General features: G+C 66.6%; 1 protein-coding gene across 2 annotated transcripts in view; it reads right to left on the reverse strand.

Moving 5' to 3' along the window:
* DOK7 (docking protein 7) overlaps positions 1-13,789 on the reverse strand; it is a 34,214-nt gene extending 20,425 nt beyond the window's left edge. Inside the window, exons 1-4 of one of the 2 annotated variants that reach the window (XM_027545163.1) lie at positions 13,616-13,789; positions 13,477-13,522; positions 4,158-4,388; positions 1,961-2,161 (exon numbers count right to left, since the gene is read on the reverse strand). In XM_027545163.1, coding sequence (XP_027400964.1) covers positions 1,961-2,161; positions 4,158-4,388; positions 13,477-13,522; positions 13,616-13,645 — 508 coding nt within the window. In that variant the 5' untranslated portion in view covers positions 13,646-13,789. Of the gene's footprint in view, positions 1-1,960; positions 2,162-4,157; positions 4,389-13,476; positions 13,523-13,591 lie in introns of both variants that reach the window. The other variant, XM_027545161.1, reaches the window with a different exon arrangement.
* Positions 13,790-14,007: the final 218 nt, after the last annotated feature.

Here is a 14,007-nt window from a genome sequence, read left to right on the forward strand (position 1 = left end):
AGCTTCCGCCCTCCCAGGAAGCCCTGCGACTTCTGATGCCTGGACTCGTCGACGGTCGGAGAAGGAGCCCACCCACACCAAGAGCTGGAATTTTAAACCCTGAGGTCTCTGGTGGAAAAACATCCAGCGGACTCTATTACATTACGTCCGGGCAAATAAAACAGTCTCCAAGGAACTGGTCCTCCCGGCCGCCCCCGCTCGAGGGCACACACCAGCGCCAGCCGCGGCCTGCACCCCAGTCCTCACGGCAGCCACAGGCCACCCGCCCGAGTCTCGGCCCCGGGAGTCCCACTAGTCCAGCCAGGACGCTGGTCTCTGTCCCACTGGGGCCCCCAGCAGCTCCAGGGCCCCTGCCTTCTCAGGAGGGAAGGGCGGTCACACACACCAGGTGCGCTGCAGCCTGGGAGGGGGTCGGAGCAGGGCCAGGGCCCCTACCCACCCACTGCCGGCACCTCTCAGGTCCAGCGGAGAGGACTCTGGACGGTAACCCGGGCGGGCCTTCCCCGCCAGCCCTGGGCGGACAGGCCAACAGCTGCGCTCACCTCTCCTTCCTGCTCGAAACCCCCGGCAGGAAAACGCACGGGCCAAGCCTCGTGCAAGGCCTTCCGACTCCGGCTGTGGCCCCCCTGCCAGCCCCGGGGCCACCGTGCCACAGCACCCACTCCCCCAGCCCGCCTGCACCTCCGCCACGTCACCCCTCCCCACCTCTCTGCAGCATCTCAGAGCGTCTAACCTCCCTGGAGCCCAGGACGAGCCATCAGCACGAAATCCAGGGGCTGCAGGCAGTCGGCTGTCTCAGCTGCAGCTCCCACCTGCTTGTTCACTTGTCCACCCAGCTCCCCGTCGGAACCGTCCTGCCTCACAACCCCCAACCCTTGCGGAATGAGGGCCTTAGGCCCAGCCTCCAGTATGACCATGTCCTCAAGTGCGTTCCCTGTACCCAGAGAAATCCGGGCACGATCGAGCTCCCGAGTGCAGGCGGGGCGGGGGGCACCCCCTCCCGCTGACCACACTGAGTGCGCACCGGGCCCTGTGGGCGCCCCTGGCCGGCTCTGTCCTCTCCAGGGGCTGTGGGTTGGGGAGCGATCTGTGCTTCTCTAAGAGGGTCGGGGGGAGGTGGAGAGAGGTAGCCTCCAGCTCAGAGCCCCGATCGCCCTCCACACGAGGGAGGAGTCTGTGACCCCCCACCAGCGTCTGGGGTCTTGGCTGACCAAATTTGTTAGGCACAGCCCCTACCCAGGCCGCACCCTCCAGCCCAGCTCAGCGACCGTGGTCATCGAGGCGGCCCAGCAGGCAGCACTCGGCAGGACAACAGCCCGGGGCGGCCACAGACAGGCTTGGACCCTCCGGACAGAGGAGCGGAGGGACTGTCCCCCGCCCCCACAGCAAGCACAGGCCCACAGTGGCCCCCTCCACTGGGAGAACAGCGGGCTGGGGCGCTAGAACACACCCCCGCTGCCCTGCACCCCAAACTCTCCACCCGAGGGCCTGTGCGTTCTCCCAGCTGGAGGCCAGCTCCCTGCAGCGCTCACCTGGCCTTGGACGCCACCTCGGCCCTGGGGGCCCCCCAGCCTCACTGGTGGCCCCCGCATTCAGCCCTCATCGCTGATATCGGCCTGGGTGGGGGGCTCAGGGCCCACGGAGCCGATGCGTCTGCTAAGTATAGCCTCAGTGGACACGTCTGTTCTCTTTTTTCCCGGCTGAGCGGCTCTGAAGCCCTGTGACCAGGCCCTGAACCGCCCCCCGGGCGGCCCTGCACCGACTTTGTTCGGGAGGGTGCTGCTCGCAGCCCCCAAGCCCCTGCCTCCAGCCAGAAGCGCAGGGTCTGGGCTGGGGGCTAAGCATCAGTCTCTTTGAGACCGCAGGCCGCTGCGGGCCTGAGAGAGGCCAGGGCAAGCGGGAGGGCTGGCTCTGGGGCCACGGCCCGGCCAGCAAGCCCGCGGCCCACGCCTGTACTTACAGAATCCACACCTGGTCCCGCCTTCAAAGATGAACCCGTTGGGCACGGCCCCGTAGCGCCGGAGGTCTGACAGCTTCCACTGCCCCGCCACGGCTGGGGGGACGTCCCTGGCCACCACAAGGATGTCGTTGCAGAGGTGCAGGGTGGCGGGGCCGCTCTCCAGCTTGGTGCCCGGAGCCACGATCACGGGGAACCTGTGCACTGGGGCGGGGCGGGGGTGACAGGGTGTTGCTGGGAGCGGACGGCGGCCAGGAAGCACGAGCCCAGGTGTCAGCTCCCGAGGGCAGGGCCACTCGGTGCCATGGCCCCGCTCTGTCCGGTCCTCAGGGAGCCCACCCTGATCACCCCCACCTCCCACCCTAACAAGGCTGGACCAACCCCAGCAAGCTCCAGGAGAAGCACACAGGCCACGGCTGGTAAGTCTGAGGCCTTGGGCGCCTCCTCTGAGAAACCCCGCCCCCACACAGCGCAGCTGCTGTGGTCCCATTCCAAAGATGGGAACACAGAGGCCTAGGAGGCCCAGCCTCCGGCCCCTTCTGGAGAGTCCCAGCCTGGCCGCAGGGACATGCAGGAAACCCCAGGCCCTCCCCGCTCCAGTGAGAGGGTCTCCCCAGTGCTGAGCATGACAATTAGCTCCCCGAGACCTCCTCTCCACCTCAGGCTCAGCCCTTTGCCCCTAAAGCCCCTCAGGAGGGCAGTGGTGGGCTCTTCTGTTCTCACAAGGCGCCCCCTAGCCTCGGAAGGACCTTGGAAGAGGATGCATCCCAGAGCAGCCAGGCCCAGGAGCGGACGGCAGCCTCCTGGCTGGTGCCCATCGGCCCCGTGTCCACCCCGAAGCTGAGGGGCCAGCCCCAGCCCTGCCTCCTCCTCCCGCCCTGAGCCCACCCAAGCCCCCGTGGTGGGCAGCAGCCCCTGGGCAAGGACCCTCGTAGCCTGGTCCCAGGGGGCCAGGGGTCAGCAACCCATCACCGTGTCCTGGTGATTTCTATTTAAGGTGCCAGGACAGGGCACCGGCTGCCTTGCACCAGGCCCCTGCCCACTCCCCCACCCCCAACCCTAGCAGAAGTGGAGTCACACGCTGAGCCAGGCTGAACTGGCAGGAACCCCGACGGGAGAACTTTCTGGAAGAGGCTCTCCCCTCCTGCCCCTGCGCCCCCTCACTGGGCCTCCACACATGCCCCACCCTAGACGCCTGATCTGGGGGCTCCCGGAGGAGGGACGAGCCGCTGACCCCTAGCTGGGCTGGGCTGAGGTGAGTGAGGCCCCTTACTCAGGGTGCAAAACAGGGGCCAAGGTCAGTGATATTTTAACGATGATTTAAACAACAAAAATCAGTGCAAAAAGTCCATGGTGAGTGAAACAGCTTAAATAAAGCCCAGGCTGGCTGTGGCATTGGGGAAGGTGCGGACGGGAAGGTTTAAAGACGGCTCACAGACCAGCTCCGCTTTAGACTTTGCCATTTCTGTTCATCGTGGGCTTCGAGCTTTCATTTTTAACTGTTTAAATATTGTGTTAAAACATCACAGCTTTTGAGATAACGCGGGGCTTTGGGACTGAACACACACAGCGCTTCGTGCACGTTGGGTAAGCGACACGGTCCTACTGGACCCGCACAGGGAGCTACACTTGGCATCCTGCAGTGAACTGTGATGTGCGAGGACCTGAGAGAACACACACGTGTGCCCACACACACACACGTGCTCACACACACACACGTGCCCACGCGCACACACGCACAACCTGCCCGCAGCCGACGCAGCACTGTGAGCTAGCTGCGCGGATGAAAGATGCCAGCCGTGGGTTCTGACGACGCAGCTGGGGGCCGGCCTGCCTCTGCTTGACCAGCCGGGTGGGCATGTGGGGGGGCTGGGTCTTGCCCTTCTCCCGAGAGCACCCCATCCTGTACCCTGCACCCCCCTTGTGGGGCTCAGGGGGGCTGGCTCCTCCTCCCCGAGGTTCCGGGGTCAGGCGGCCACCCGCTTGGGCTAAAGGCCCCCAGGTCATATGGATGTGGCCAAGTTCGGGAGCTCAAGAGGCATCTCCCCTGTGAACCCACCATCGCCCCAATCACGGCTGACCAGAGGGCGCTCAGCAGGCACTGGGAGTCGTGACCCGGCCTCTGCAGCCCAGCGGTGAGACCCCCGGGGACCCCTGAGGGCAGGAAGAACCCGTCCCCGTGGGCTCTGGGCGCACTCACCCTCGCCCAGCGCGTAGCGGATCCGGGCGTCCCAGGCACACATGGCCTCGCGGCTGTCGAAGCCCAGCATGACGGCCTGCGACAGACAGACGATGGCCAGCGTGTGGGCCAGGCCCTCGTAGGGCAGGCCGGGCTCCAGCCCGCAGATGTCCTCCAGCGTCAGGCTGCTACGCTCCCGAAGCCCCTTGGCGCGCTCCGACTTGTCCTTGTAGGCCAGCATCAGCAGGCAGTCTGCGGGGGGCGTGGGAGTGGGGGTCAGTGCGGCCACTGCCCCGAGTGCCCAGCACCACCCCGCCGCACCCCAGAGACCCAGGCTCCAGGCACGGCCGGCCCCCAGCAAGCCCCGGGCACCCTGAGCCTCAAGACCCTCGTGTGCAAAAGGTACCCCCACCCCACACGGCCACGGGCCACGCGGGCAGAAGTGGGCTTGGGACACTCCCTGGTGAGGACCCACCCACCCGGCCCGGGGCCCCCAGCTGGGGCCTGCACCCTGCCCTGGCCCTGGGGGGACGCTGCTCCAAACACAAACACGGCACTGAGCCACCTGCGTGGCCCTGGCGAGCCGCCCTGGGTCTGGGCCTCCATGTCCCTCCTGAGTGCAGGCACGCCCCGCCCGGCCACACCCAGTTTCTGCTGAGGGTGAGGGTCCTGGGCCTGATGCGAACACCGAGACCCTGGAGTGCGAGGTGGCCCCGAGCTCAGTGAACCAGCCCCCTCGTCCGGGCAGGAGAGGGCTGGGGGTGGGCACTGGAGGACCTCTCGGGATGGAGCACTTCCCCGCCCCACCCAACACTGGAAACACCTCCCTGCAGACCCAAGGGACACCCAGACCCCAGAGCCTGACTCCACACTCGGCTTGGCCAGCAGACGGAGACCAAGGTGGCGCCTCCTGCCTGCCCCCGTCAACCCCTGCCCCGTGAAGACAGAGGGCGGGCGGCGTGTCCCGGATGCGCACACCCACTGCGGTCAGGTGGGGACGCAGCCACAGGCAGACTGGACCCCAGCCTGCGGGACCGGCTGGCTCCGACAAGCCCCTATTAACAAGTCTCCAAAGCCTGCGATGGGGGCTCCGCTTCCTATCTGAGACCCTGTCCCTAGCATTTGAAATGCTTATGTCAGAAAAAAAAAAAAAAGCAAGGATGTTTTCATTCTCAGGGGAATACACAGAACCCTAGAGCCCACGGAAATCCACCTGCCCACCCCAGGGGAATACACAGAACCCCAAAGCCCACGGAAACCCACCTGCCACCCGAGGGTTCGGGCATGTTCTCTCCAGAACACAGCTCCCTTGGAAACGCGTGGCCCGGCCCAGAGAGAAATTAGTCACTCAGGAGGCACAAAGGGCACGTGTTGTTATGGAAATGCCCCCCAGGTGTCACCAGAGGCTCAAGAGGAGAAAGCCTTGGGAGGCCATGACCACAGAGAGACTCCCAGCAAAGAAGCGCGTGGACACGGGGGTGGCCACGGACGGGAGCCCAGCGTGCGCACAGCCCTGTCACCCACACCAGGCTGCTCCCCAGACACGCCAAGCACGTCCTGCCGCTCCTGCCCCCAGGAAGACCGGCCTCTCCCGTGGGTGTCGCCGTGCGGCTGGCCGTCCCGTCTCCCGTCTGCCCGCCCCCCACCCTGGGAGGCAAGCTCGCGAAGGCGGTGCTCTTCTACTGTGACAGTCCGGTCACCCAGCACCGATGAGCGTGAGGCCCTTCTATCTCAGGAACGACTGTTTGCTTCGGTCGTGGCCTGACCAGCAAAGGCAGGGCAAGCCTGTCACCTCCGTTGTTTCTAGGAGCTACGCTCCCTATGATGTAGCCAAGAGCAGGGTCTGTAAACTTTCCTGTGAAGAGTCAGACAGTAACTATATTCCACTGCGTGGGGCACGCAGTCTCTGTCAGTTTTTTCTGTTCACTATTTATTTATTTGGCTGTGCCGGGTCTTAGCTGCAGCCAGGGGGTTTTGGTCTTCGCAGCGGCAGGCAGGATCTGCAGGATCTTTCACTGCAGCCTGTGGGAGCTAGTTTCCCAATCAGGGATCGAACCTGCACCTCCTGCATTGGGAGCGTGGAGTCTTAGCCACTCGACCACCCAGGAAGTCCCTGTCACAGCTTCTTAACTGCAAAAGCAGCCAGAGACCACACACACGTGTATGACTGTGTTATGACAAAACTTCATCACAGAAGCAAGAGACGGGTGGATTTGGCTCAGGCCCCGGATTTTCCAATTCGTGGTCTGGAATCCAGCTTGCCACAAGGGCCCCTGGGCTGCCCCACGGCTCCCTGATGCCTCCCACTATCACAGGAGGAGGACGCCTGCCCTTGCAAGGCTGGTTTGGCTCTGTGTGGCAGAGCCAACATCTGTCCCCAAAACCCTTTTCTCCCGGCCTACCCAGTCTTCCTGGATCCGGGCTCTGTCTGAAATCAGCTCACAGCCTACTCCTTACAGAGATTTGAGAATAGACTCGTGCCCTCACCTGTCTGTGGCAGGGTAAATGGGGACCCCCTCAAAAAAACGTGTCCACATCCTGACTCCCAGAACCTGCAGGCACGCCCTCGTTTGGAGAAAGGGTCTGTGCAGATGTGGTCAGGTTAAAGATCTCGATGGATTGTCCAAGGGGGCCCCAAATCTAAAGATGAGTGTCCTCGTAAGAGACGGGAGGGGAGACACGGACACACAGAGAGGCCACGAGAAGACAAGTCACGGAGCGACGTGCCCATGAGCGCAGGAGCCCGAGCAGGCGGGAGAGCGCTCCCCAGCGCCTTCGCGAAGCACGTGGCCCTGCCGACACCTTGAGTGTGGGCTTCCAGGCTCCAGGACGGGGAGAGAGCACACCTCTCGTCTCGAGCCCCTGGGTTTGCGATGCTTTGCTACCGCAGCCCCAGGAACTGAGACACCAGGCCGGTCACTGTCTCCTTTTTCAGTATGAACGTAAATGGCGGCGGGGAGCGGACACGGCTGTGTGCCGAGCCCCACCTTCTGCCCGGTGGAAGCTGCCCGCAGTCACAGCCCAGTGACGGTGGCGGCCGGAGGAGTCACCTCCAGACCCTGCCGTGGTCTCCCACGAGCTGGCGCAGGACGCGGCCCAGGAGAGGGGCGGCAAGCGTGGGGCCGGGAGGGGCCCCGGGCCGGCAGCTGCCCTGCCCCTCCCCTCCCATTGCTCCAGCCATAAAGGGGTCCTGTCTTTAAAACCCATCCTGTAGAGAGTGCTGCTTAGTGAAAAGCTGTGGAAGGAACAGGCACCAGGGCAACGGCAATTCTCAGGTCTGGGACCTGAGACGAAGCGGGTCTCAGAGCTGCTCTGCACCCAGGTGAGCACCCGAGCCTCCAGGGGCAGCGGCCCGCCGGCCTGGGACACACCGCGTGGAGGACGCGGGGGCCCGCAGCAGCTGCTCAGCCCGACCGGGGCCCCCCGCCGTGAGCACCCAGGGCTGCACCCCTCACACGAGGCCCCACAAGTGAGGCCGGTCCCTCAGCAAGGTCTCCCGGTCACCAGTGAGGGAGCACCGCCAGCCTTCCCACCCTTCATCTCCATGCCAGGCTCCGTGGGCCCAAGGGCCCCGCTCACAGCAGCCAGCCTCAGCCAGGCGGCCACCGGGCCTGGAGCCACTGGGACCCCGGGGGCGGGAGCTGAAGCCTCCCACGGGGCCTGGAGGGCGGCCTGGAAGGGGCGGCTCAGGCAGGGGGTGGAGCGGACCAGAGTGGTCATGCTGAAGGGAGGCAGAGAGGGGCCGTCACCGAAGTGGGAAGATGAAACGCGGTGGTCCACACACACACACACACACACACCCGGCCACACATGCCTCGTGCTCACACACGCACACCTGCTCGTAAGATGAAACGCAGTGGTCCACACACACACACACACACACCCGGCCACACAGGCCTCGTGCTCACACACGCACACCTGCTCGTAAGATGAAACGCAGTGGTCCACACACACACACACACACACCCGGTCACACATGCCTGCGTGCTCACACACGCACACCTGCTCGCATGCACGCGCACACACACACACGTACTCTGTGCGTGGGCACTGTGGTGGGGACCGCCTGACTGGTCCAAGCCCCACGCCTGTGACCAGAGACCCCCCACTCAGCTCATAGAGCCTTTACTTTCAAATGAGAGCTCCGCAGAGTTGAGGCAGTAACACAGCCTTGGCCGGGCACGCAGAGGCCCTCAGCCACAGGCCAGCCAGCAGGGACCTCGGCCGGGAGCCGGACACCGTCCCATCACCGCCAAACACTGGGGAGGGTCTGCCTGTGGACCAGGCGCACCCACCCTGGCCTCCTACACCAGCCTGCACTGAGCCCAGCCAGGGGCAGGGGGCAGGTTCCTGGTGTAGAAAAGGCAAAGGCCCAGCGGCCCCGCTCACCGAAAGGGCCGCTGAAAGACACCCGCTGGGGCCCCTCGGAGCCCACCCCACCTCCTTTTCCGTCCCCCCGCCTGGCCTGCAGGGACCTGGGGACGTGGCCCAGCGTCCGTGCAGCCGAAACCCAAGAGGGGAGATGGTCGGAACGTGGGAAAAGTGGACAAAGAGGCAAACCCTGAGGACGTGCTCTTCAGGGGCCCGGAGCGGGCACCTGATGACAGCAGCTGTTCATGGGCCTCCCAGACGGGACACAGACTCCCGAGGGATGAAAGGCACCAGCCCAGCAGCACGCAGGGAACAGCACTGTGCCAGAGGGAACAGCCAGTGCAGAAGCCCAGAGGCCAACATGTGGGTGGGGAAGAGCCATCTGAGATGTAGGTGGGGTCCAGCCAGGTGGGCCTGCTGAGCCAGGCCGAGGCCTCATCCCAGCTCACGGGAGCCTGAGAGCTGTCATCAAGCAGGGCCCAGGCTGGCTGCGTGTGGAGAGTGGGCACAGCACAACAGCGAAGCTGTCCCGGCCAGGGGAGCTGCTGGTAGGCTGGGCAGAGGAAAGGGGGCTCAGGCTCTGTAGTAACCACAGTGACAGCTGGCAGGGCCTGCCCCCTGCCAGAGGCCGGCCAGCTCATGGGACCCCTTGGTGGGCAGAGGCAGGGCTGAGGGAAAAGAAAGAAGAGGATGATTCTGGATGGGGGCGGGGGGACCTAGGGAGAGGAGGGGGCAGCCAGGCGGGGTGGGGTTTCTGTCACAGACACATGAGCCCAAGAGGCCCAAGGGACGCCAGGCGGCCTGCACGCAGGCAGCTGGACACGGCGCCTGAAGATGTAAAAATAACCACGAGAGTCATGGGCACCCGGAGGCGTTTACGGCCCGGGGCTGAGCGCCTGGGAGGGCGGCCGGGAAGCCGCAGGCCCCCGGGCCTCATGGGGGTGGGGGCCGGCAGGGAGGACGGAACCGGCAGGGGAGACGAGGCGGACGCCCACCCACGGGGACACGGCCGGAGCAGCGCTGTGGGGCTCAGTGCTCATTGGTCGTGGTGACCTTGGGCTGTGCCTTCCGCAGAGCTGCTGGGCAACAGCCCCAGGGGCCGCCCAAGGGCTGGGGCTGGGGGCTGCTGACCAGGCCTGCCTGCCGGGGCCCCGGGCCACCTGACCCACCGGCCTCCTGACACACAGGCCCAGGCCTGCTGCTAATCCAATTCAGGGGGAGAGTGCCCCACCGTGTGTGTGTGTGCAGGATGCCACGGGGCTTCGCGGGGCACCAGGGGGCTTCACAGGGCTCCAGGGGCTTTGCGGGGATCCAGGGGGCTTCGCGGGGCATCAGGGGGCTTCGCGGGGCATCAGGGGGCTTCGCGGGGCACCAGGGGGCTTCGTGGGGCATCAGGGGCCTTGGTGGGGCACCGGGGGGGTTTTGTGGGGCTCCAGGGAGCTTTGCGGGGCACCAGGGAGCTTCGCGGGGCACCAGGGGCTTCGTGGGGCTCCAGGGGGCTTCGTGGGGCTCCGGGGGGCTTCGTGGGGCTCCGGGGGCTTCGCAGGCTCAGCACACAGGCGGCAGCAGGAGCAGTCAGGGCCCTGGGCCCCTGCAAACCCGCTGCCCATCCACCCTCTGCAGGGACTACCCTGCAAGCCCAGTGAGGACTCATTCTCATCATGCAATTGGTCAGAGCAACAGCCAGACCTGACCCAGGGTGCTCTGACTCCTGGTTGGACCCAGGGGCTGCAGGAAGCCTGGCCCTCCGTGTCAAGGGTCCACGGGGACCAGAGGGCTGGTCTCCACCCTCAGCCTGCGCTTGGGGGCTGGCCCAACCCCAGGACTAAGATAGGACACCCATTTCTGGGGGACATGGCCGATCTCAGGCCAGAAGGTGGGACCAGAGCAGGATCCTCCTGGGCGTCACCACCTGAGAGTCCTCTCGTCTTCAAACATGCCCGCCTCAGTGGGGCTGCCACTGCATGGGGTGGGACAGAGGCTGGTGGTATGGAGACTTAGGGGGCACGTGCCCCGAGGACCCCGTTCCTGGGTTTGTCTGCAGGACCCAGGTGTTGCTGAGAGCAGCTGGGCTCCCAGCCTGTGTCCCCTGGCAGGCCCTAGCCCCAGCATCACCTGTGAGGCTGTCAGGGTCCCTGCCCTCCAGGAACTCAGCACCAGGAGGGAGCGTAGACGGCAGGGGGAGCACTAGACCAGCCCTCCCCAGGACAGGAGTGGCGTGGACTGCCTGCTGGCCAAAGGGCAGAGCACATGGGGTCAGGGGAGGGGTCAGGAGACCACACCCACTCATCCAGGGCCAGAGCCCTTGGGTCACCAGGTCTCAGCCTGCTGTCTACAAGGCTCTGCCAGCTCCAGGACTCAGGGTCCCTCCTGCCGGCTTTTCTGGGCAGAATAATGCGGCCCCAGCAGCGCACACGGGAGTCCCTGAAGCAGGGCCCTCGGAGCCGGTGCCCAGGGAGCTGCCCTGGCTGCTCGCGACCCTCTGCACGCCTCGCCCATGGGTGGGCCGCCCTCCAGAGCTCAACCATGGGAGAGACCATCTCCCACCATCCTGAGCCTTGACCCAGGGAGGCGCAGAGAGAGGCTGCCCAGGGTCAGCTGGGGTGGGCCACACCACCCTCCTCTCATGGGGGCTTGGCCCGGGGAAAGGACCCGGACAGGAATTCTCAGGCCAGGACAGAGGTGGGGACCCCCGAGGGCAGTTCTCACTGAAGCTTCAGTAAAGCCCGTCCCCTCTTCCCATAGTCGTTCCCCTCCCTCTGATTCCCTAAACTTTATTACGAGCATAAGTGGTCTTGGCTAAAACAAAGCGCAAGCAGCAAAGCAGGGGCCAAGTGGAGAGGGGCCCTCTGTGCCCTCCGCCTGCCCAGAGCCTCCAACACCCCCTACTGCTCCCCTTGGGCCCACCTGGCAGGGAAACGATTTCTAAAAGCAAGAGCCCTGGGGTCTTCACGAAGAGTAGGCAGGGTGGCCCCTCCTCCCGTCCCCAGGCTCCCCTCTGCTGCAGCTGGGATCTGGGGAGTCTCCGCGGTGAGACTCCCACATGCAAGGGCCTGCCCCCCACTCAGGTCCACCGAGGGAGCCGGTCTTCAGGATAAGGGGGACCAGGCAGCTGCACCCCTCACAGCCAGGCCCCCAGCAAGCCGGAGAGGGGCTGGCTCACCGGCTAAGGGCCAGGGAGGAGAGACGGGAGTGGGGACAGATCCTCGGGCCGAATGGGGGACCACAGTGGGGGTCCCGAGACTCTGAGGACCAGGACGTGGGGTGCAGGGCTCAGGACGGACAGCAACCCAGAGGGGCCACGTGGACCGTCCTCCCGCCCAGTCCTCCCGCCCAGTCCCCTCCAGCCCAGTCCCCTCCCGCCCAGTCCTCTCCCGCCCAGTCCCCGGGCAAGGTCCTGCCTGGAGTGCCTAACCCTCTTCTCTGGGGACGTCCCCTCCAGCTCCACCACCCTAGCACCCTGGAGAGGCGGCTCTTCCTTCCCCTAAGGCCCGTGGCATGCTCCCCTCCCATGGGGCTGCGTGTGCGCGACCACCACAAGTCCACTCACAGACTCTAAGTCTGCGGTGGTGAGGAGCTGCTGCCAGAGGGCCCGGTATACAGGCGTGCCTGCTGGGGCCGGCCAGGGCACAGCCCTCACCCAGCTCTCTAGGATACGGACATGACACCCACCACCAGGGGCTGCACGTCACCACCCGCCCCAGCAAGAGCGACGAGGCCTGCCCGGGGCTGTGCTCGGGTGGGTCACCTTCCCCAGAGGCCCGCACAGGCCCTAGCTCATCAGCCTCCCCGCAAGCAGCCCCCGCCCCGGGCCCCAGCCGGCCCCTGCCCCCTCCACCAACACCGCCTGTGCCCCACCTCGGCCACCCACAGCCTGGCCAGTGCAAGGATTCCACTGTCTCCCGGCCCCTAGCCCCACCAGGCCTCCTTGAGCTCCCCGGGACTAGGGTCCCCCAGCACCAGGCACGGGGCTGGGCCTGCAAGACCGGTGAGCTGAGTGAAGGGGGTGCGGGGCTCAGGCCCCCTTGGCGGGGATGCTGAGCTCCAGGCAGGAGGAGCGTGTCCAAGGCCAAACGCAGGCCCTTGCCCCGCAACCGTGCGGCTCCCAGAGCCAGCTCGGCCAACGGATGGAGGAAGGGAGCTCCTTGGGAACTGACAGCACCCCTAGGTGTGCCGGAAGACCGACAGCCTCGCACGTGTGAGGCAGCGTGCACGCACACCCCCAGCAGCCCACACAGACCCCCGGGGACCTGGGCTGGCTCCAGGGCACCTGTCTCCGGGAACAGCTGCAGCCACCCGGCTCAGAGCCTCCGGGTCGCCGCCGCTCGCTGAGGACTGAGGCTGGAGATGCCCAGCTCCACGTGCCCTCCTCCCAGGGGGCGCACTGGCCCTGCAGGGGTTCCCAGGACACATCCCCAGGGGAGGCCGCTTTCCCCTTTCTCTGTTCCCACCTGGGTGGTCCAGCCTCAGCTCCACCTGGGAAAGATGGGGGGGGGGCGGTGGCGGCGCCTGGGGTCAACATGGCCCTGAAACCCCATCTGGATTTGGGGCCAGTGACACAGCTCAGTCCCCACTGGGCCGGGACTTTCTGGGATGCTCCCTGGGGCGCGATGGGGGAGGGGGCCAGAACAGGCTCCTGCCCTTTCAGCCCTCCCGTCTCCACGGCTCCCCCAACCCCCCCAGGTCCCTCTGAGGTACTGTCAGCCCTCCTGCCAAGGGGGGTCGGCCCAGGGATCTGGGGTCTGAGACGACTTCGGGGCTCCGGGCCGAGTCGGGGCGCCAAGAGGGTCCCCGCAGGCCGAGGCCGGGCGCTCTCCGGTTACAGCCCTCGCCCCGGGGCGCCCGCTGCCGGCTATTTCGGGCGAGCTGGCCGGCGCTCCGGGCCTGCCGGGCGCACGCAGGAGGCCGCCGGCGGCCGATCGCGCGCGCGGGGCCCCCGACCCCGCGCCGGCACCCCGCGCCCGCTCACCTGCCACCGGCGAAGGCTTGCGCAGCACCAGCCACCTAGTCTTCCACTGCGGGGACAGAGAGAGCGTGAGCCGCCGCCCGCGCCCGCCCCGCCCCGCGCCCGCCGCGGCCCCGACCTTCTTGCCGTCCCGCAGCTTGACCTGGCCCTCCACCAGCGCCGCCTCGGTCATCTTCTGTCATGGTTCCCGCGCCCCGCCGCGCCTCTCCCCGCCGCCCCGCGGGCCGCCCAGCCCAGGGTCACTTTCAAAATAGCTCCGCGAGCGCCGTGCGCCGGCCGGCGGGGCGGCGGGCGGGGCGGCGCGCGCGGCGGGCGGGGCCGAGGTGCCAGCCCGCCGGTCCTGCCCCACCCGCGCCCCGCCTGGGCGATGCGCCCCCGCGGCACCTGGGGCCACCTGAGCGCCCTGCCCTCCGGGACCGCGCGCTGCGGAAACTCGGACCCTGGGGCTCCGGCCTGCTCACCCCAGTGGGGTGGGCGGGGGAGGGGGCCCCGCTTCCTTCCGAAAGCACAGGCAACGACCACCGGAAGAGGCAT

The sequence above is a fragment of the Bos indicus x Bos taurus genome, chromosome 6 (assembly GCF_003369695.1).
Source record: "Bos indicus x Bos taurus breed Angus x Brahman F1 hybrid chromosome 6, Bos_hybrid_MaternalHap_v2.0, whole genome shotgun sequence".
Lineage (NCBI taxonomy): Eukaryota > Metazoa > Chordata > Mammalia > Artiodactyla > Bovidae > Bos > Bos indicus x Bos taurus.